The following is a 19,987-nucleotide window of genomic DNA, read 5'->3' as shown; positions in this document are numbered from 1 at the left end:
AGATATGGTGTTTCTAAAGACTTTGGAGCAGGGTATAAAATAGTCATGGCCAGGGGCGAAATCTATTGGTGCACTATCTTCAGCAGGCACAGATAAGATGGTACAGGTGTTAGCCACTTGCAGTGGATCCACTCAAGGTGTCTATCAAGACTGGAATCCCGATGTTCTGGCTCCTTATAAATAAAACTGCACTCACCTGCGTTCACCACAGTCTACTGCATTTTCTAACGGCTAGCAAGTTATTCGAGGAAACAACAACATGGCTATGATACCCACCACCTACAATGAAAAGGATAATGTGTGGAGCGGAGCCAAGCGCAACTCCATCTACAACTATGACACCTCCGTGGGCAAGATCATCTTCAATAACATGAGGAACTGGCCCCAGAATGTGTGCCAGGTGAGTCTGTCCGGAAATAATTCCCTATATAAGATGGATATATCAACATAAACTTCCCCTCCAGATATGTGATGTAGATGGAGTGACTGTAACCTTCGAACAGGGTCTTACCTGGGCCATCCGGATTGCGCAGTATCTTAAGAAGAGGGGTCTCAACCACAAGGATGTCATTGGAATTGCGGCGAAAAACTCAACCTATGTGATGCCCCTTGGAGTGGCCTGTTTAATGAATGGCACCCCATTCCATTCTGTTAATCCGGTGCTAGATGATGGTAAGTATAGTCTAAGGAAAACTGTATTAAAATGTAATAAATTAATTTTTTTTAGCAACCTTGTTGCATATGTTTTCGATCACAAAGCCCACACTGATATTTTGTGATGGACACGAGTACGATAAAGTTCATAAGGCTACGGTAGGATGGCATCCGGAAATCTTTACCCTCACGGATCATGTTGAAGGAGTCCAGGGCATCGAGACCTTGCTGGATCCCACCACTACAGAAAAGTTCTATCAGTGAGTACGAGAAGGGTCGAAACCTTATACCTTTAACAACGCATCGGGTTTCCTCGTAGACCGGAAGTGTTGAAGGAAGGAGGTGATCAAACCGTAGCCATCCTCTGCTCCTCTGGAACCACTGGCTTGCCCAAGGCAGTCTGCATTTCAAACAGCATTCTAATCCAGGACAGCATGTGAGTCCAACTTCATAATGCACCGATTATACCACTTAAGGTCTGTATATCTTATCAGGTTGATCACCAGTCAGTCGGTTATCTATGTAGGAAGCTGTCTGGACTGGATCACGGGTTTGTGGGCTTTTGTGTTCAGCACCGTATTCGGTTGCACACGTATTATCAGCAACAAAGCTTTCACTCCGGAGTACTTTGTGGGGCTGGTGAAGAAGTACAAGATCAACTATGCTGTGCTGCCGCCGCGTCATCTATCCGCTCTGAACACCAGTCCGGATGCGAAGTCGGATGCTCTGGCTTCCATCACGCACCTCAACTACGGCGGAGGTTCGATATCGTCGGCCACTTTGCAGCGATCGCAGGAACTCTGCAAGTCAGCCATGCTTAACTCGGGATACGGGATGACAGAGGTGGGCGCCATTACGATCAATATCGGAATCAGCAACGTCTCCTCGGCGGGCAGACCTGTGCCGGGAATTAAGATTCGCATCGTGGGCGAGGATGGCAAGAGCTTGGGCTACAACCAGGTGGGAGAGATCTATGTGCACACGGGCCAGGCCTGGAACGGGTACTACGGCAATCCAGTGGAGACGCGGCGCATGCAGGACTTCGAGGGTTGGTTCCATACCGGCGATCTGGGCTACTTCGATGAGCAGAACTTCCTGTACATAGTGGACCGCAAGAAGGAGATCCTCAAGTACAATGGCCTCCACTACTGGCCCACGGAGATCGAGACTGTTATCGCGGAGCTGTCCCAGGTGCAGGATGTGTGTGTGGTGGGAGTCTACGACGAGCGGGAGGGTGATGCAGCCGGTGCACTGATCGTCAGGAGCAAGGGAGCCACCATTTCGGCCAAGGAGATCGCGGACCACGTGGCCAAGCGATTGCCCGCCACCCAGAAGCAGCTGAGAGCAGGAGTCCAGTTCACCGACAAACTGCCCGCCAATGTCAATGGCAAGACCATGCGAAAGACGGCACGCGACGTGTTTGTCGCCCTGCGCGTATCTGGAAAGTGAGATACAAGTGATCCACGCGATTGAGTATAGTTTTAATCACAAGTGCTGGGAGATACTTGAGACACTTAAGAGCAGAAACGACTCAAGCACCCTGGCTGAGAAGGGCTCTCGGCAAAGAGGTGACCTTTGGAACCCAATAAATTGTATAGTACCTGCGAATGCTTGTGATCCCCATTTTATTTTTGTTTCCTCGGAGACGGTGGAGAGAGTTGGATTCCTAAAAGAATGGTCTGTGGTGTGTTGACCGTGATACGCATAGTCACGAGACTTATTTTTGGTGCACAAATATAATCAAAAATAGTCAAAAGTTGATAAGGTAGAATAGAAATACGATTCATATGCGCGTCTTTAGCATACGTCATGCTGAATGAATGGATTAAGTTCTAGTCTTATCTGGGGGCATTCGTAAGGTGAAAATTACTTTAAGAAATCCAATTAACTTGGATTACACTGAAGCTTGTTGAGATAATGTGTAGATTTCCCATTCCCATTAATTCTTTTATAAAGATTGATAAGATAAAAATAAATGCTGAATAAGAGTTAGCGTACTGTTTACTTTTATCAATAATAATATAATTTGACAGCTTATTAATAATTTGTGACACAATTATATTCTCATATATTCGTATTAAAAGACTTTAATATACTTTTTGTTACAGAAGTGCTGCTGTTTTTGGTATTGTTAGATAAATATTTCAATGATTTACATGTAAACACCATCTTATCAGACACAAATAGTTTGATATTTCCCTCTTGGACTCGTACGATGATGTACCGAGCGGGTTGAGATAAGGTGAGATAAGGCACTTGGGCAGTTGATACAGGTCATCCATTACTGGCAGTTTTTCAAGTTCTTGTCCGCTATAAATACAGTCTCTGCTACCTGCGACTCACAGAAGTACTTTTGTATTCGGCTGGAAAGGAACGCCACAACAATGCAAGGATTTACAACAACTTACGATGCGAAGGACCGCATCTGGAGTGGAGACAAGCGGGTTACCACCTACACCGATGAGACATCAATTGGTAGTGTAATTTTCAAAGGGATGAGGAACTGGCCCAAAAACGTTTGTCAGGTGAGTCCAATCGATACAAAGCGAAGAAGCAATTGCCCATAATAACGCTGCCCATCTCCTGAACAGATAAACGATGTGGATGGCGTGGAAATGACGTTTGAGCAGGCAATTACTTGGGCCATTCGGATTGCCCAGATCCTCAAGAAAAAAGGACTAAAGTATCCAGATATAATTGGCATTGTGGCCAGGAACTCCACATACGTAGCTCCTGTAGCATTGGCCTGTCTTTTAAATGGAACCCCTTTCCACGCGGCTAGTCCCGTGTCGGACGAAGGTTAGTGATGAAAGGGCATTGGATTTACAAACCATATAAATCTTCCTGATTTCAGCCACCTTGACACACATTTTCTCGATAACGAAACCAACTATTATATTCTGTGATGGACAGGACTACGAGAAACTCTGTGCTGCGACTAAAGGATGGAAACCAACAATTTTCACGGTTACTGACTCCGTTGAAGGAGTGCCCCATGTCGATACCCTTCTGGAGCCAACTGCCACAGAAATGTTTTACCAGTGAGTGCTCAATGTGATATATCCACAAATGGGAAACTAATAATGTCTATCATAGGCCAGAGCCTCTGCAGGAAGGAGGTGAACAGACTGTGGCCATCCTCTGTTCGTCGGGAAACACTGGCTTACCCAAGGCTGTCTGCATTTCCAACAGAGCTCTCTTCGCGGATTACTAGTGAGAATTTGGGATACATTATTTTATAACGTTCCTTTATTGCCTATTTCTCTGACAGTATGGTGAACAGCGAATTGGTCGTATTTTCTGCCAGTGGTCTGGATTGGTACAGTGGCCTAAGCCTATTCCTCTTGAGCACTGTGATGGGCTGCACCCGGATTCTAACTAACAAACCATTTTCACCGGACTACTTTGTAAAGCTTGTTCAGAAGTACAGGATCAGCACAGTTATGTTGCTTCCTTGCCATATGAGTACCCTGATCGCATTTCCCGGGGCGACACAAGAAGCATTGGCCTCCATTCGCAGCATGACCCATTTAGGCGGATTTACCTCTATAACCACATTGAAGAAAATGCAAGAGCTCTGTCCAAATGCGATCTTGTGTTCAGGATACGGAATGACTGAGGTGGGGGGAATATCTATTAATATAGGACTTGGAAACGTCAACAGTGCAGGCAAACCATTTCCGGGCGTTAAGATTCGGATCGTAGACGATAATGGCAGCAACCTAGGTTACAACGAGCAGGGCGAGATCTATGTGCACACAGGCCTTCCCTGGAAAGGATACTTTGGTAACCCCGTGGAGACTCAACGAACTCAGGACCTCGAAGGATGGGTTCATACCGGCGATCTAGGCTACTTTGATGACCAGAACCAGCTCCATGTGGTGGACCGCAAGAAGGAGATCCTCAAGTACATGGGAAACCACTACTGGCCCTCTGAGATCGAGGGCGTCATCTCAGAATTGCCCCAGGTGGAGGAAGTGTGCGTCATCAGCGTATACGATGAGCAGCAGGGGGATGCTGCTGGTGCACTGGTGGTGAAGCGTAATGGTTCCTCAATTACCGCCAAGGAGATTGCTGATCATGTGGCCAAAAGGCTTCCCTCCATTCAAAAGCAGCTGCATGCTGGCGTGCAGTTTACGGATAAACTACCAGCCAATCCAAATGGAAAGACAGTTCGTAAGTTGGCGCGAGAGGAATTCGTTGCGAGAAAGGGTTCAAGCAAATAAGAGTTCAATAAAACACCTGGTAAATATATATATATTTATATATTTTTCTGTTTTTTATTCGTGAGAATTCTCAGGCTTTGTAAAAGTGAACAGTGAGAATTTAGCTGTACAAAATATTCGAGTTTTGAATGTTTATCATACTCGGTATGTTAAATATTATATTTGGCTAGAATTTCAAATCGAGTTCCCCGATTATCCCCCCGATTACCCGTTACTCAGCTAGTGGAATGAAAATTTCATAATTTTCCTGCCATGTTTATAGAAATTGAGAAAAAATAATAATATTTAAAAAAAAATAAGAAAATGTGGCCGCTTGTGGGCTGGAGTGTGCGTGGCAAAAGGTTTTTTTTGCCCTTTTACTCTACGAGTAACGGGTATAATGAACAATCTCTGCAAACCAACTAATTTTAATAGGCAAGAAAAGTTTTCACTTTTAACCATTTCAAGTAATTTGCACAATAATAGGGTGTTGAAAAACTAAACAATACTTAAAAAAATACTTAAACTAAATAATACATACAAAAATAAATAAAATGTAATGGCTTGTGCGACGGAAGGAATATATTTGTGTTCAATAAGTGCGTTAAGCTCACTGTTTTAAATTTAGAAACTGCTAAAAATGGTAAAAAATTAGACTGTAAGAAATTAAACGATATAGTGCTTAGTGCGATATTGTACAACGTGAACGTGTTTTCTTGAGCTTCCTTTCAACACTATTAAATCGAGCTTTACAATGCTTATCAACCCACATTCCTGTTTGAAGCTAATGTTTGCGAGGGTTTTGCTGGGCATGGCATACTCGTATGAAATTATCAAAAAAATATACAAAAAATTAAAAAAAAAATTAATTTTTATATTTAAATGCAGATTTTTAGAGAATTGCTCCAGAAACACTTAGAGGTATGCCTCTTCAAAATCCGATTAATATGAGTTGAGTTATGGGATATAGAACTTCACTCTTGGGACATTTTTTAATATTTTTGAATTTCTACAACATCGTACATATGTACATCAAAAAATTAAGAGAGGGACACGTATGGTTTTTTGTTTGCTTCAATTATTCTGACGCTTGACTGATTAGATAAGATAGAATTCGTAGTGATATATTCAATTATATTCAATTTACTACTGAATAAGCGTGATTCATCGACAAATAATATGTTGGGATAAAACTATTGATTTTTTGGGTATGAAGCATGACTAAGATAACAATTTGCCTAATATGAACAGCATATTGAAGTTGAATAATTATGTTTTTATCTCATATATGTAGTACATTAAATAGCCTTGAGTTAAAGCGTTTTTGTTTGCTGTAGTAATTTAAGATGCTTCTAATAAACTATTAGTTACATAAATCTGCACTCCCAATATTAATCAATAAGTATTAGTATTAATTATATAATCAATTAATATTGATAGTAATTAATAAGATAAGTTTTAGATTGCTTCGAACTATTCTGTCTGCTTGACTGATTAGAGTAGTAAGCACGATGAGCATTCGATTAGATTCAATTAGAGTAGCAATTATGTGGCAATTATGTGCTCATCGGAAACTACTGGCTTGCCCAGGGCTGTACCCAGTGCTAAAGGTAACCCCTTCAATAACGCCATATGAGTTCGGAATTAAATACACAATTATGTAGTTAAACCTGCATAACCTGCATAAAACAAACAAACATACATACTTTTTTCCAGGGTGGCCAGCAGTGAAATGGTTATCTTTACACCCAGTTGCCTGGTCTGAATGACCGTCCTTATAGACTTTTGATTCAATACAGCTGTGGCCGTCACTCGCATCGTTACCAACACCTTACCTTCACCCCAGAGTATTTTGTGCAATGGTGAAAAGGTGTAAGATCAACGTTGCAGTACTGCCGTCCATATATATTTCTGTCTCGACAGGTGGTTCTGATGCCAAGCCAGAGGCCATAGCCTCCTTAGCCTCATAAACGTCCATTACACCAGCTATACTCTGGGGGGTCCAGTTTACTGAGATACTGCCGAGCAATGCCAATGGAAAAACTTAACGAAAGGCATCGCGCAATGAGTTTCTTATCAAACTCCAACACTAAAGTGTTACTCCATTTTATAACTAACAGTGTTTTTTTGTGAATGAAATTGCTAATCATAAAATCCATACAGATAAGGATGTGCAGGTCGTTATCAGTTTTTGTTTACGACTTCAAGTAATCGACTAATCGTAATATTTTAATGCACATTAACTTTACGCTTAAATTATACTCTTTACTCGTTGAATAAAAAGTTATTCTAAATTCATTGATATATGTGAACAGTAGAGCCACCGAGTTAATCTAACCGTTTCCGTATAAACGTCGAAACATTTGAAGAATGTTGTTACTACATAACAAAGACGAGTACGTGACTCGTCTAATTTCACCCAAAATACAATAACACCTTTTCTTGAATTTTATGTGTAGGCTTAGGTTTAATTTTTAAATAAGTGTAATTAGCGAATAGCCCCTGAGTTGTGTTAAGGTCAAGTGATACTAAATCTAAATACTAATTTGTGGCCAAAAGCTGCAAGCTATGACGAGGAGCACCGCGAGTGAGTCAAGGGATCTACGCGGGGATCCGGATGCGGTGCCGGAATCACTCGGTATAGTCGGTTCCGTTGGCTGCATATCCATTTCTGCTTCTGGTATCTCCTGCTCCCTCGTCACCTGTTCCACCTGCGGACGGGCATGACCAGGACGTATCTCCACCTTCGGAAGGGGAAAGCAGTAAACCCTTTCGACCTCCACCACCTGGGGCACAATGCTGTCGGAGGAAAGCGAAGTTTCCGAGACGGTGAGAGGCACACATATGGTCGGCTCCTCAGAGGCATTTCGATCTTCGTACGGGATGCCCACCCGGGTAATGTTCAGCGGCATGGTCTCTGGAACACTCAGTTCGCTGTGCATCTGGGCGGAGTTCAGAGAGTCCTCGAAGTACTTGTACTCGTCCGCCGGATCAGAGACGCTCTCATCGCGCCGGTCAATGCTCCCCTGCAGGTTCCCATCTATCTTTTCGGTGCTCGCCGTAAGGGAGGTGCTGTCGATGAAATCAGTGGGCCAATTCAGTAGACCCGCAGTTGAGCGAGTGGCCTGTGTGGGGGCCGGTGGATGCACCACCGAGGATTGCATAAATCCTGGAACCATAGAGCTCGTTGCAGGTGGAGCAGGCATTGTGGTATCGTAGGGATAGGGATACGGCAGGGGCAACCAGTTATCGTTCGCGGAATTCTTGGAATTACTTCGATTGTCCGTAGTCGTCGTCTCCACGGTCTCGTTGAACTGCTTAGAAATTGCCTTCAATATTGGTTCCGAATCGTTAACCTTGGCCAACTCGAATTGTTGTGGCGCCTGCTGAGTACTGATGCGTCGGCGACCATATTTCTCTGCCGAACTTTCACGGCTGACTGGTCGGGAATAGGCAGGATTCTGATATCTACCAGGCGGAATAGGAGCGGGTTGCTCTTCGCTGGAACTTGAGGGCTTGGCATCAATAGCTGGGGGATATAAGTATTTTAGATATAAGCAAAGAATTTCAGAGCAACAGAGACTAAATTTAACACAACATGAAGATCTTATTAAAAAAATGTCTAGCCTTAAATATCATTAATATCATTCAATATGTCATTATCATAACAATATATATTTTAATAATTCAGTAAATTGAAAATGTTATTAAGCTTTTAAATAAACTACCAAGCAGACTTCAAAGGCACGTAATTTTCAAATAATGTGAATTTCAATCTATTTTTACAAAATTTATAATATAGTATATCTAAGGCTTTATAGTTTTATTAACTTCTTGCACGAGTGTTTGCATGCTTTAAATGATAATAATATTAACAGGAAATTCATATTTATAGCTGAAATATTACCATCTGCCGGCAATCCCATGAGCATGGCTTCCAAGCGTCCGTAGACCCGCTCCCTGGGCTGCGGATCCGACTCGTTTTTCGTGTCCACCTTCTCGGGCTTCTCCGGATGCTCTGGCTTCCAGTTGCCGTACACCACCGCCTCCTGACTGAGCGTGGCCGGCAGGGGGGAGCTCTCCTCGCGCCACAGTGGAATGTGGGTGTGCACAGTGGAGCTGATGGGACCTTCAGCCGGCACATTTGGCCAGTTTCCCAAGGCCGGAACAGGTGCCCCGCCGACTGAGGCGGGATTTTGCATATCCGCAATACGTATACGCCCCCTGGGACGAGGAGGACCCTGCAGCTGCTGGGGGGCAATTAGCTGGCAGCCACTGAGGGCTATCAGCAACCACAGTAGACACCCTTTCCAATGACTAATCATATTTAAATTGAAAACGTCTATCTGTTTTGTTGATTTACTTTTTTTTTGCAGATGCTGTGCCACTTTTCAAGTTTACAGTTAGTTTTTATAGGTTTATTGATTCATTCTCGTTTTCAGCAGCGACAAAAACAATCTATTGTTTGATTTTTGGTTTCTGCTGCTTTTTCTTTGACGGAGCTCCGATGTCTATGAAATATTCACATCTATAGCTCTTCACATCTTCACTTCACGATCAACCACTTCACTTCCCCATTTCTTTTTACTCCCCACAAACAAATATTGGTACTACCGCTACCAGTTTTCGGTTTAACGCTCTTGCGAATTCGATCTTCAGCTTTCTTATAGATATTGTAGGGAAGGTATCTCTTTTGCTGGCTATTTGCGATCTGCACGCGACGGCTTCTAAACGGCAACTGAGTTGGCCAAATCAATTCCAGCGCCGCGCAAGCCCACAAGAAAGATTCTTTCTAATCACGGGCCATAGAAATTTTCCTTTGTTCGGCTTCGTTATTATATGGTTTTTTTCGTTTTAATTATGCGCAAGAGCGTTGAAACTTAATGGCGAATAAACATTCTTCGGGGCCCCGCTTTTGGGGTCTGTTTCTACGGCGGTGGTGAAAATGCAGCGGATTTGATTTATCTTCAGCTAGAAACAACCGCATAGTGTAGTCAGTGTGTTTACGTTTTATGCAAATAGGTGGCCAAATCGTTTGCCGTTTTGTGGCCCAAAAGGTTATTTGGTTGTCTGTTCTTTCAACCTGATGACAGTGGTTTTTGGTTTCTATATTTGCGTAGCTAAGGGCTACTCTTTTCAAAATGCCAAACGGTAAAGGTAGCCTACGTTTATAATTGGCAGAACGAAGAGGTTTCGCGGCGGGAATCGGAGCTACGCCAGTAACCCATTCGTGGACCACTTCAACTGGCTTCCTCAGCCTTCCCACATGCACGCCCTGCCCCCGAAAACAAGTCGAATGGCACTGGAAAATCTGTCGTAATTATGTAACTGGCAACCAGTCGAGAGACTCCTCTCGAAAGAAAATTTCCATGGCGGCGATGTAAAAATATGGAAAATTGAAAACCCAACCTGCATGGAATGGGATCAACAAACTAACGTAATTCGATCTGCGAAGTAAACAATAAAGCAACGAAAGATGCACAGTAAATGGGGAAACACTTCGAGAAAATAATGAGGACCCATAAACGCTTTGTCACGTTTGTCTGAACATCGTGGATATGGTCAGCTGTAAAACGGGAAAAATAATGCTAGAAAATATGGTAAATCCATCATCAAGTCGGTTCGGCATAATGGAAACGTTAGTTTTCTTTTATTGTTTCAAAGCAGCGAAACTTTCACACTCGTTAATAAAATATTATTAAATTGATTGAGCGCCCCTGTCTGTTGGTTTTATGGTACTTAATGGGAAATTGAAGAGTTATTAAACGAATATCATTCAGAGTGGTAATGCGATTTGGAAGAGCTTGCAGAGTGAAATCACAGTCTTGTTGTTGTTGGTATAGAATGCGAAGGAGTCACGTTTCCAGGATCATCGGTTCGGTGGGGGAATGGAATGGACGGAGCTATTGGTTCTATTGGTTCTCCAGCAGGCCGATGTACTGCCCATTCTGGTTGGCCACTCGTCGTTCTTCCAGTTTCCTCGCAAAGTCTGGATCTGTCTTAGCCCTCTGCTCCAGACGCTCCTGCTGCAGCTTAATGCCGGCGTAGATCTGGTCCAATCCCTTCTGTATCTCCTCGGGAATGGCCGGCGGAGTAGGAATGTGATCGCCAGTGGCCCTGAATCCATTCTCGTCGGCCGTGTACTGCACATTCACGAGAGTTCCCTCCGGGGATTGGTAGGAGTACTGGCCATGCTGAACCAACACTCCATTTGGATTAGTGTCGAAGTCCTTGAGGAAACCGGTTTCCTCATGAATGATGCTATTGCCCGTCTCGTATTCTGTCTTGTAGCTTCCATCGTCACTCTGCTCCTTATTGTACTTGATTATGGGTATCCAGGTGCTGGTCTCTCTGAGATCTTCATGGCGATGGTGATCTGGTTTGTCATCGCGTGGTATGTTGTTCACATTTTGGTGCTGATGGTGGTGTTGTCCTTGGCAGGAAATTGCCAACAGCACGAGAAGTATCTGAAAGGATAAGTTCAGCTGAAGCTTACAATCACATGTATATAATTTAATTACAACAAAATCCATTCCCTAATATATTATTAAGCACAATTTAACATAACATACTTTCAAACAAAACAATCACAAAGTTAAAAAGTTTCATTAAAGACTTCGAAAGGAATTTTCTTAACATCCTTTTGATATGATGTAACTATTATATTTCATAATTATGAAATAAATAAAAAAGAATAATAAATATTCTGGAATCACTTGACCGAATTTGAAAATCCACAGGGCTTGAATTATTTGTTATGTTAACCACTTACGAGCACTTTCATTTCGCAAGGAGTCTCTGCCGCTTATCCACTGTATTCCACTGATTTGGCCCGCTTTGTCGCCCGTTTGGCTGGCACTGATCGCACTGGCTAGTGAAAGCAGCTCCGTTAGACACTGTGCCAAGCGCGGCCCTATTTGTGTCTTATATAGGCGATTCGCTCTGCTCCGACCCGATCCGATCCTCCTGTTGCACTCGTGTCCATACCCACACAGATGAGCCTCCATGAGAGAGCGTGCATTTGCTATTTCTGATAGAGATGGAGTTTCTAATGGAGATGGAGTTGCAGCTGGAGATGCAGTTGCAGGTGAAGATGGCGATGGGAGTGGAAGTGGAATTCGCCATAGAAGCTCTTACTTTTTTTTAGCTGTCTGATCCGACCGATCGGTAATTGTTGTTTGTAGGCTCGTCGACGCTTAAATGCTAAAATCGTAAAAAAAAAAAACAATTCACTGTCGCTCTCGTTTGAGGCTGTTTCAGAGGCTGAGTCAGTATGAATTTAGAAGGAATTCCAGAACTATGATAAAATATAAGATAATGGTATTATTTCAGAAGTTTTCTTCTACAATAAATGTTGAAGTTTTATACTTTGTATTACCTTTTTGTAACATTTGATTACTTGTTTTTTGTTGTATTTGTTACGGCCGCCAAATTTGGTCCTTACCTCTTAAGGATCGTTTCCTAAGTCCTGTATAATTTTCTAAAAAAATGATAATAATTGCGCACATTATTATTTATCGTAAAACAATATCAATATTAAATATTGATCATTTCTGTTCTTGACTGAGAGTCCCTAATCTTAGGATATTTTAATGAATCACCAAGTTCGTTTCCTAAGTCTTTTGTTTTAACACAAAAAATACTTATGAAATGTTTTTGAAACATTTTATACTAAAAATAGATATCTTATATATTACATATGTAATGACTTTTTGAGCCCCTCTATTACCGGCACCCACCTTAGCCCGGCTTATTGTCGCTGTTCGTATTTGGCCCGCTCGTAGGCCCGGCTCAAATGTCTGCGAAATGTCCGTCCCCCGCCAGCGCGTCCGGTCGTTCATCTTCGCAATGCCGTTATTTAGAAACAAGCCAGAACGAGTTTTTTTTTTTGCTTTGCTTTCGTTGTTGACTTGGCCAAAAGCGACAGTCGGCTCTCTCCCTCTCTCACGCGACTGAAGTGCATTTGAAGTGCATCCAAGATGCTGCTCCCTCACGGCTTCGGCTTCGGATTCATTTTCAGATTCGCACTCGGACTCAGATTCGGATTCGCATTCTTGTAATTGCGGCAGTTTGCCGGATCCAATACCAACACCAGCGAAGCGCGAATTGTTGTAACAGCCAAAGTGCCTGGCAGATGAGGCAAGACGATAATTGAGTTCAAAGCGGGCCCGTGTCTTGGCAAATGTTAATTAGTTGCCAAACAATTGGGTTAATCTCCAGCGCGTTTTCGGCCAAAGAGAACAAATAAACAAACATCAGTTGTTGTAAAAAAAAAGACAAAATCGATCATAGAGGAGGTTCAACTGGCAAGGGACAATATCCAGCGAGTGCAACAACCGACGAAGTGCCGGCAATAAAACCCGAAATGCTGCCAAACGCCTCCAACGCCTATTGCGACAAACGACTTCTCCTCCCTCTGGGCCATCGTGCTTTGGCCAACTCTTCGTCTTCCGCACCCACGACTGCAAGTCAAACGCCCGCCAATCCCCCGGTTCGCAATGTTGCTGCCTTGTGTGGTGATGTTGCTGCTCTGGCTGGTGATTCATTGCAGGTTGTGCAACTCTTGGAGTTGCAGTTCCACGCACGGGCGAAAATGAAAATAAAAAACGAAAGCTGGGCAAGGTTAGCTTTCGAGTGCACCACCACAGACGCGCAGGTCCACCGAGCAGGCGAACCATCCCCACTACCAACTGTGGCCCACTCACACACTGACCTGTTGCTGCCGGCACGGGGAAATTGCAGCATCTGCAAATGTCAAACGATTTCACCCTTACATTCTTAGCATTTGTCGAGCTGCGCCGATGCGACTGATGCTGCTGCTGTTCTTATGAACAACATTTGACATTTGGGTTCCGCTCCATTCCGTTCGGATTTGGCTTTATCGCAGAAAGCCAACTTGGCTAACAGAACCACGTTGCTGGCCATAAATATTCAGGCTGCTGCCGTGTCGGTTGTGAAATGAAATGCCTTGTCGATGCGGCCAATCTTGAGCTTGACTCGTAAATAATGCTCTACTGGCGATTTTGAGGTAATCGTCAGCGGAACTTAGCTTGACATAAAGATCACGTACCGCTGGGTTGACAAGTGGCCTGGCCATAAAGCACTTGTTTAATTCTTAAGCGGTACAAATTGCCGTAAAGACTCATTCTATCTTGATTAAAGCCGCTGAAAACCCAAATTTTATTCACTTTAGTTAGTTATGTAGCCTTTGCTTTCCTTTTGATGGGATCAATCAGGACTCCGGTAAGACTGGTATTGATGATGTGCGATTCGGATGTCAGAAAGTTCATTTCGATTTTAAAATCGGTCTCTGGCAAGAAGGCTGGTAAATTTTCGGCAATATTGATGTTTGGGTACACGTAAAAACCCTGGAAAACCGTATTAGAAAGGCTTTTATTATTAAACGTCAGAATTACCTTGGGATGCGGACACTTCAGCTGAGATCCCTGCTTTCCGAAGGCTTTAACGACAATTGTCATGAATCTGTGACCATGAATTCCTTTGGCAAACTGGCATACGTCCACATTCACATCAATTACTTTCTGAAAACTGCGGGAAGGCTTACGAGGCATGAACAGCTTAAAAGTGGCATTATATTTGGGAACATCCTTGATGTATTGCAGCTCAGCGGTGATCAGGGACTTTTCAGGCTCTACAATGATGCACTTGTGTTCGGAAATGTAATCCGTATTAGAGAAGCATTTGAAAGTTTTCCATATCAGCTTTAGGTGGGCCTTTGTAGATGTCTAAATAATAGTTAATCAGAAGATGTAATCTGAATATTATAACCATTTAAAAACCTTGGCTGATTCGCTTTGGCTAGCCAAGAAAATGAGCAGAACCATCAATTGAAATTGAGCCATGATGTTGTAATTGCAGCTCTGATCAATTACTACTGTCTGTTTTAAATGCCCAGCCACGGACAATAAGTGAAAATATTCGCGGATAATGGTTTTCAATATTATACACCAATAATTGCTATTTTTCGTGATTACATTTTAAGTGGGTTTTTGTATCGCAATCAAGCTCATAGTTCTAAATTTAAGCGTTAATGTCTTCGTTTACGGACGCTGAATGTTCGTTTAAGTGGTCTATATATAATATAAATATTTAATATATACTTATTTTTCAGGTATTTATAAATCATTTAAACGGAACAAATTTTGTGTCAATATATTTGTTACTCAATAATTTCTCCTCTCAGGCTTACGTTCAAGTACAACTGACGGCGGGAGTAAAAATCAAGTTGAATAAACAACTGGGCGGAAGGCACAAACATAGGTAAGGCGTCTTCGACACTTATATTATGATAGTAAATGGAACCCTGTAATGTTAACATTAGAACATTAGAACTTCAAATAAAATACAAAATCAAGTATATAACCTCTTTGATCGGACACTTTCGTGGTTGATTGCTTGACTTGACGACTGCATTAAACACGTTCGATGCCATGGTTCCATGATCCATATCGGAAATAACACGACACCCATCGAAGGTAATGTCGAAGAATTTCCGATACGAAGTTGATGACTTGAATCTCGTTGATATCTTGATGTAAACCTTAATTTGATCGAGTTCCGTCAACAATTTTAACTCCACATTCAACAGGGTACGCCGTGTGCCTCCAATTTGGCATGTCATCCGATCAGTGTACTGAGGTCCCATCTGACAGTCGAAGCAATCCCATCGTAAACGCCTCTTAAAATGCTGTGGTTTGTTTACTTATTTTAATACTACATTTATTTGGTAATAAATGTGCTTAACCTTGGCTTCGTTATAATGGAACACCTGGATGAGTATCAAAATCATCCGTAAGTATCTCAGCCCTAGGTAGAACATCACTGTCGACAGTCGGTGGCAAACTAAATGGTGCCGTTTACTGATAGATATTATATTGAAATTGGAGCAATTACAAGTGCAAAACATAATAGGCTATCTGGATAATTTAAACTTCCAATTGACCGAAACAATTAATTTTAAAGATTGACTTTGCTATGTTTATGGTTAACTAAATGAAAAAGTATATACTATAAGCTTAATTTAAGGCCAAATATTTTCTTGCGCAATCATTGTTAAAAACTTACTGCCACGAAGTATGCAGCAAATAAAATCCAAAGCCGTGTAACAAAGCTGTTAAATTGTAAAATGTAAATAAAATGAGCGGAAAATTCCAAAAAAGTTATATGTTTATACTTCGAAAAACTATATAAATTTGTTTCTTCTTTTTGAATTATATATATTTATTTGAATACAGTGTACAACAGAAGTTACAAATATTTCTTCCGCCTGTGTCTTTCCTTTGCAACTTCATAAAGATGTCCATGCAAGGTGACATTCATGACAGTGGCAACCTTGGGTATAAAGAAGTCCAAGTTCACCAAAAACTCCGATTCGGTTAGCATTGGCGGTAGATCGGTAACCGAAATGTTTCTCGATTCAAATTTACCCTGCAAGGATAGGTTTCAAATGACGACATGGTGTTAAAAAAATTAAATACCTTTGAAATAGGACATCTCCAAAGCTTTCCACTACCGTTCTTGGCCAAAGTGTTGACCAAAAGATCGATAATGATCTTGCGCTTGCGTTCCCGTAGAACCTTGCACCCATCGAAGGTGATGTCAAATATCTGGGTCATGACCTTTTTGGCATTGGGTATAGACACTCGAAGTGAACCACTGAAGGCACTCATCGGTTGCATTACATTCAAAGATGCCTCCATGGTCCGGTTTTTAGGAGGTATGATCCTGCAGTACATGTCGGCGAAATAGTTGGGATTGCCCACGCAATCCATTTGCTTCATTTCTATATAGTAGCCCATGTGCTGTTGCGAAGAAATGCTATATATTGAGATATTCTTAGTTCATATTGATTAAGCAACCCACTGGAATTAACTTGGCCGTATCTGTAAGTTGTATACGCAGTAAACTGCATACTATAATTCCGAGCCACCAGATTATTGGCAACATTCCAGTGTGTCAATGGTCGATCAACTGATCCCACGATCGGCCCATATGACCCGCTGATCAAGTGGCATAATCCACATCTAATGACAGTTTAATAATACGCATTATTAAGTAATTAAACGACTTGCGTTGTAGGGAATTCTGGTACGCCCCATTACGTTGGGCAAAAACACTTGATACCCAATTCCTAGCCGTATCCATATCGGCATCAATGTCATTCGGATCTGGGGGCTTTTACCATCGCTGCGCCATCAGTGTAAACAAATCCGGCAGTTGGCTCATGACCACCAGCATCACCATCCCAACCCATCTGATCTCCACTTTGGGATCATCAGTGTTAACCACAAGCGTGAAGGGCAATTTGGTAATGTAATGTTATAGGCCACGCGAGGCTGAGAAGTAAGTTCAGTTCAGTTGTCGTTTTCATTATCGTTTCCAATATTTATTTCGGTGTGTGTTTGCTTAAGACTAACTACGGAATGTAGGCATTTCAATTTCGTATGGCATTCAGGCAGTGCATAATACTTTCAAGCGAAATATTACAGGGACTCTATGGACATATGTGTGTAAAACTATTGAGGGGCCACCGGCAGATGGTCACCCTCCGGCTGGAATCCATTCTCATCGGCCACGTAGCGCAGGGTGATGAGGTTGCCATCGGGATCGCTGTAGCTGTAGGATCCGGTCTGAACCAGCACGAGTTCCTCGTGCTCGTCGATCACCTGGCCATCGGAGGTCTCGGTCTTGGGAACGATGATCTTTTTCAGATAGCCAATGTTCTCCACGCGTATTCCGTTCGAGGTCTCGTAGCTATATGGTTTGGAAGAGATCGGAGTTACACCCTGACCTGACTACCCATCTGTATATCATCTTTGTAGCTCACCTGCTGTTGAAGCTGCCGTCGGCGTTGTTCACATTATCCTGCTTCACAATGGTGGCAGCTGTGGTCGTCGACGTGGGACTGACCCCTGCGGCCCGCTGATCCTGGGGCCTGGCCAGGACATAGCTGAGCAGCATGGCGGAGCAGACGAGGAAGACCAACTTGTACATATTGAGGGGGTGTATATCCTGTCGCGGAGTGATAAGTGTGGGCGGTATCCAGCGAGCGACTGTTGACTGCCCAATCGAGAGCCGGGCTTTTTATACTCTGGTCCGTGGCTTCGGCTGCTTACGATTGCCATTACGATGGGCGCACTAGATAAGCTTCGAAGTACTCGCAGAAATTACGAGCGGGCGCTGTGGCTTCTTTTCTTTGCTTTTTTGCTTTTTTGGGATTTTGGTTTCGGTTTTATTGCCCCGCGATGAGTAAACATCAGATCGCACCGCCAAAAGAGATGAAGATGGAGCGACGATGTCAACAGGTGACAGTTTACTGCCCTCCACCCCGCGCCACATATCGCCAGATCTGGACAGGGGGACAGGCTACGTGATTTGTCTGAGCAGAATATAATTCTTCTGGGAGTCGACTCACCTCGGTTAGTTCCGCTGAGTCCACAGCCAGTTCCTCCGGATTCCGTTAAGGATTTGAGTTGAAGGAGCGTTGGCATACCTGAACATTCTACCACAATTTGTCAAATTTTTCCATAAGTCATATCGAGTTCCTGATTTTGCAATCCGATCACGTTTCAATTAGGGAAATATTTGCCGGCCGAAAAGCTAACGGTGAACGCCGCTGGAGACAAACAGGCCATAAAAAATGTAGAGTATTGTTGGCCATAAATCGAATTGATAACACTGCGAACTTACATATACCCATATGTGGCTATACGAGTATGCTGCGAATATTAACCACAATTGTGTCATAGAGCCTAGAAACCTGCGGGAACGGAATGGTCAATGAACTTCGTTTGAAAAAAAAACCCAAAAACAAAAGAGCAAAGCGACACAAATTTCAATTCTTCTTTGATACATATCTAATTAATTTCGGGGTAAGAGAAATGTTCTCCAACCTTTTACCGGAATCACTAACGTTCTTCATTTGTTTGGCTTTAGAATTAACATATTATTGTAAATTAAAACGAGTTAAACAATTCCGAATCACACTTTCAGTTTCTGTAGGGCTTGCATAATACCCATTGATTTTGTCTGGTCGGAGTTCTAATGGCGCTGAATCTCACTCTCAATCTGAATCTCACTTAAACTGATTTCGGTTGCGGCCTTGAGATTTTTGCCACTCTGCTTGGGCTTCACTTGCTTATTTAACAATTTAGCTTTCAATTAGTAATTGTTTAGCAAGATGGCCAGCAAGCCAAAAACTGCTAAGTAAGGCAAATTTAACACACATTTTGGCACACATGACGCAGTGGCTCTTCAAAGTGTCGATCTCTGCCAAGCTCCATCCCTGAATAACTCTTTCATTATCGTCGAAATGTATTTGAACTCTTTTGTTTCCGGTTACCCAATGTTTTAAGTATTTGTTTTCAGATAACTTTGAATATTATTCTCAGTTTTTTTGGTTCCAATCACATTCTGGTTTAGTTCTAGCTGAATGATTATTGGTTCTTCTCGGGAGTCTTGTACGGATGCAGGCGGATGTACTCCAGAGCCTTCAGAACGGACTCCGGCGTGGGTGGAGGCGTGGGCAGGTGGTCACCCACCGCCCGGTATCCGTTCTCGTCCGCCGTATAGGACACAACATAGGTCTTTCCGTCGTCGGATACGTATGAGTACCTTCCATTGACCGACTCCCCGTTGTGATCTGCATTCACGGACTTCAAAACACCATCCTGAGTGGCCTTTGAGCCGTCTTTGAGCTCATAACTGGGTTAATAAGTTGTGAATTAGTCGGAATAGGGCTTCAATCAGACAATGAACTCACTGATAATGGTATTTGCCATTGTACTCCACATTGGATTCCTGGGAAATCGGGTCATCGTTGTCCGTCGCCGAAGCAGCGACCACAAACAGGGCAATCAACATTAGGTATTTCATGGCGGGATCTCTATTCGGCTCTATCAATATCACTGCAATGCAATCCAAACTGGTGTCTCGTTTCGACTGGTGATCCCAGCGGTAAACAAAGCCTCTTTTATAGGCAACGGAATTAGCGAACTCTTGAAGCCATGCTAGAATTTCTGTACTAAAATATTTAACATTAAATTAAAATGTGACCAATAAATAATATTGAACTTGTTTTGCACCGCTCCGTTCGTCGCTGGCCTTTC

At 42.8% G+C, this 19,987-nt stretch overlaps 9 protein-coding genes across 9 annotated transcripts; 2 read left to right on the top strand and 7 right to left on the bottom strand.

Moving 5' to 3' along the window:
- The first annotated feature begins 207 nt into the window (after window positions 1-207).
- LOC6546804 (luciferin 4-monooxygenase) lies at window positions 208-2,262 on the top strand. Its single transcript, XM_001975878.3, has 5 exons — window positions 208-400; window positions 465-672; window positions 728-914; window positions 974-1,090; window positions 1,149-2,262. The coding sequence occupies exons 1-5, from the start codon at window positions 260-262 to the stop codon at window positions 2,101-2,103; spliced, it is 1,608 nt and encodes a 535-aa protein (XP_001975914.1). The 5' UTR covers window positions 208-259; the 3' UTR covers window positions 2,104-2,262.
- A 706-nt stretch (window positions 2,263-2,968) lies between these two features.
- Window positions 2,969-4,903, top strand: LOC6546805 (4-coumarate--CoA ligase 1). The gene is made up of 5 exons (XM_001975879.3): window positions 2,969-3,179; window positions 3,246-3,453; window positions 3,509-3,695; window positions 3,751-3,867; window positions 3,926-4,903. Exons 1-5 carry the CDS (start codon window positions 3,039-3,041, stop codon window positions 4,878-4,880), a joined length of 1,608 nt encoding a protein of 535 aa, XP_001975915.1. The 5' UTR covers window positions 2,969-3,038; the 3' UTR covers window positions 4,881-4,903.
- Window positions 4,904-7,304: 2,401 nt separating this feature from the next.
- On the bottom strand, window positions 7,305-9,610 carry LOC6546806. Its single transcript, XM_001975880.3, has 2 exons — window positions 8,767-9,610; window positions 7,305-8,388 (listed from the first exon to the last, which is right to left on the bottom strand). Exons 1-2 carry the CDS (start codon window positions 9,182-9,184, stop codon window positions 7,394-7,396), a joined length of 1,413 nt encoding a protein of 470 aa, XP_001975916.1. The 5' UTR covers window positions 9,185-9,610; the 3' UTR covers window positions 7,305-7,393.
- Window positions 9,611-10,480: 870 nt separating this feature from the next.
- LOC6546807 (endocuticle structural glycoprotein SgAbd-2) lies at window positions 10,481-11,763 on the bottom strand. The gene is made up of 2 exons (XM_001975881.3): window positions 11,632-11,763; window positions 10,481-11,326 (listed from the first exon to the last, which is right to left on the bottom strand). The coding sequence occupies exons 1-2, from the start codon at window positions 11,641-11,643 to the stop codon at window positions 10,772-10,774; spliced, it is 567 nt and encodes a 188-aa protein (XP_001975917.1). The 5' UTR covers window positions 11,644-11,763; the 3' UTR covers window positions 10,481-10,771.
- A 2,293-nt stretch (window positions 11,764-14,056) lies between these two features.
- LOC6546808 lies at window positions 14,057-14,722 on the bottom strand. Its single transcript, XM_001975882.1, has 3 exons — window positions 14,660-14,722; window positions 14,276-14,593; window positions 14,057-14,227 (listed from the first exon to the last, which is right to left on the bottom strand). Exons 1-3 carry the CDS (start codon window positions 14,720-14,722, stop codon window positions 14,057-14,059), a joined length of 552 nt encoding a protein of 183 aa, XP_001975918.1.
- A 317-nt stretch (window positions 14,723-15,039) lies between these two features.
- Window positions 15,040-15,669, bottom strand: LOC6546809. The gene is made up of 3 exons (XM_001975883.2): window positions 15,625-15,669; window positions 15,244-15,558; window positions 15,040-15,183 (listed from the first exon to the last, which is right to left on the bottom strand). The coding sequence occupies exons 1-3, from the start codon at window positions 15,667-15,669 to the stop codon at window positions 15,040-15,042; spliced, it is 504 nt and encodes a 167-aa protein (XP_001975919.2).
- A 398-nt stretch (window positions 15,670-16,067) lies between these two features.
- On the bottom strand, window positions 16,068-16,852 carry LOC6546810. Its single transcript, XM_001975884.3, has 3 exons — window positions 16,743-16,852; window positions 16,358-16,681; window positions 16,068-16,307 (listed from the first exon to the last, which is right to left on the bottom strand). Exons 1-3 carry the CDS (start codon window positions 16,824-16,826, stop codon window positions 16,128-16,130), a joined length of 588 nt encoding a protein of 195 aa, XP_001975920.2. The 5' UTR covers window positions 16,827-16,852; the 3' UTR covers window positions 16,068-16,127.
- Window positions 16,853-17,237: 385 nt separating this feature from the next.
- LOC6546811 (cuticle protein CP14.6) lies at window positions 17,238-17,967 on the bottom strand. Its single transcript, XM_001975885.3, has 2 exons — window positions 17,707-17,967; window positions 17,238-17,633 (listed from the first exon to the last, which is right to left on the bottom strand). The coding sequence occupies exons 1-2, from the start codon at window positions 17,871-17,873 to the stop codon at window positions 17,396-17,398; spliced, it is 405 nt and encodes a 134-aa protein (XP_001975921.1). The 5' UTR covers window positions 17,874-17,967; the 3' UTR covers window positions 17,238-17,395.
- A 1,269-nt stretch (window positions 17,968-19,236) lies between these two features.
- Window positions 19,237-19,830, bottom strand: LOC6546812 (endocuticle structural glycoprotein SgAbd-3). The gene is made up of 2 exons (XM_001975886.3): window positions 19,642-19,830; window positions 19,237-19,583 (listed from the first exon to the last, which is right to left on the bottom strand). The coding sequence occupies exons 1-2, from the start codon at window positions 19,752-19,754 to the stop codon at window positions 19,316-19,318; spliced, it is 381 nt and encodes a 126-aa protein (XP_001975922.1). The 5' UTR covers window positions 19,755-19,830; the 3' UTR covers window positions 19,237-19,315.
- Between the last annotated feature and the right edge of the window lie 157 nt (window positions 19,831-19,987).

This window comes from Drosophila erecta, unplaced genomic scaffold (genome assembly GCF_003286155.1).
Source record: "Drosophila erecta strain 14021-0224.00,06,07 unplaced genomic scaffold, DereRS2 tig00000092-arrow-pilon, whole genome shotgun sequence".
Taxonomy (NCBI): domain Eukaryota; kingdom Metazoa; phylum Arthropoda; class Insecta; order Diptera; family Drosophilidae; genus Drosophila; species Drosophila erecta.
The sequence above is the reverse complement of the archived record's forward strand: the minus strand, read 5'-3'. Positions and strand labels throughout refer to the sequence as shown.

What these genes read in the sequence shown, in the direction of transcription:
- LOC6546811 (XM_001975885.3), bottom strand. Translation starts at nt 17,873, where the DNA reads ATGTACAAGTTGGTCTTCCTCGTCTGCTCCGCCATGCTGCTCAGCTAT. An exon ending in GACGGCAGCTTCAACAGCAG is followed by an intron (nt 17,634 to 17,706) that starts GTGAGCTACAAA and finishes CAAACCATATAG; the next exon opens with CTACGAGACCTCGAACGGAA.
- LOC6546804 (XM_001975878.3), top strand. Translation starts at nt 260, where the DNA reads ATGGCTATGATACCCACCACCTACAATGAAAAGGATAATGTGTGGAGC. An exon ending in GGCCCCAGAATGTGTGCCAG is followed by an intron (nt 401 to 464) that starts GTGAGTCTGTCC and finishes CTTCCCCTCCAG; the next exon opens with ATATGTGATGTAGATGGAGT. An exon ending in TAATCCGGTGCTAGATGATG is followed by an intron (nt 673 to 727) that starts GTAAGTATAGTC and finishes AATTTTTTTTAG; the next exon opens with CAACCTTGTTGCATATGTTT.
- LOC6546806 (XM_001975880.3), bottom strand. Translation starts at nt 9,184, where the DNA reads ATGATTAGTCATTGGAAAGGGTGTCTACTGTGGTTGCTGATAGCCCTC. An exon ending in CATGGGATTGCCGGCAGATG is followed by an intron (nt 8,389 to 8,766) that starts GTAATATTTCAG and finishes TATATCCCCCAG; the next exon opens with CTATTGATGCCAAGCCCTCA.
- LOC6546812 (XM_001975886.3), bottom strand. Translation starts at nt 19,754, where the DNA reads ATGAAATACCTAATGTTGATTGCCCTGTTTGTGGTCGCTGCTTCGGCG. An exon ending in AATGGCAAATACCATTATCA is followed by an intron (nt 19,584 to 19,641) that starts GTGAGTTCATTG and finishes TTATTAACCCAG; the next exon opens with TTATGAGCTCAAAGACGGCT.
- LOC6546805 (XM_001975879.3), top strand. Translation starts at nt 3,039, where the DNA reads ATGCAAGGATTTACAACAACTTACGATGCGAAGGACCGCATCTGGAGT. An exon ending in TAGTCCCGTGTCGGACGAAG is followed by an intron (nt 3,454 to 3,508) that starts GTTAGTGATGAA and finishes TCCTGATTTCAG; the next exon opens with CCACCTTGACACACATTTTC. An exon ending in GCTCTCTTCGCGGATTACTA is followed by an intron (nt 3,868 to 3,925) that starts GTGAGAATTTGG and finishes TTTCTCTGACAG; the next exon opens with TATGGTGAACAGCGAATTGG.
- LOC6546809 (XM_001975883.2), bottom strand. Translation starts at nt 15,669, where the DNA reads ATGATTTTGATACTCATCCAGGTGTTCCATTATAACGAAGCCAAG. An exon ending in TCCATTATAACGAAGCCAAG is followed by an intron (nt 15,559 to 15,624) that starts GTTAAGCACATT and finishes CAGCATTTTAAG; the next exon opens with AGGCGTTTACGATGGGATTG. An exon ending in GAAAGTGTCCGATCAAAGAG is followed by an intron (nt 15,184 to 15,243) that starts GTTATATACTTG and finishes TTAACATTACAG; the next exon opens with GGTTCCATTTACTATCATAA.
- LOC6546808 (XM_001975882.1), bottom strand. Translation starts at nt 14,722, where the DNA reads ATGGCTCAATTTCAATTGATGGTTCTGCTCATTTTCTTGGCTAGCCAA. An exon ending in GCCAAAGCGAATCAGCCAAG is followed by an intron (nt 14,594 to 14,659) that starts GTTTTTAAATGG and finishes ACATCTACAAAG; the next exon opens with GCCCACCTAAAGCTGATATG. An exon ending in TGAAGTGTCCGCATCCCAAG is followed by an intron (nt 14,228 to 14,275) that starts GTAATTCTGACG and finishes ACGGTTTTCCAG; the next exon opens with GGTTTTTACGTGTACCCAAA.
- LOC6546810 (XM_001975884.3), bottom strand. Translation starts at nt 16,826, where the DNA reads ATGTTGCCAATAATCTGGTGGCTCGGAATTATAGTATGCAGTTTACTG. An exon ending in ATACGGCCAAGTTAATTCCA is followed by an intron (nt 16,682 to 16,742) that starts GTGGGTTGCTTA and finishes TCTTCGCAACAG; the next exon opens with CACATGGGCTACTATATAGA. An exon ending in GGAGATGTCCTATTTCAAAG is followed by an intron (nt 16,308 to 16,357) that starts GTATTTAATTTT and finishes CTATCCTTGCAG; the next exon opens with GGTAAATTTGAATCGAGAAA.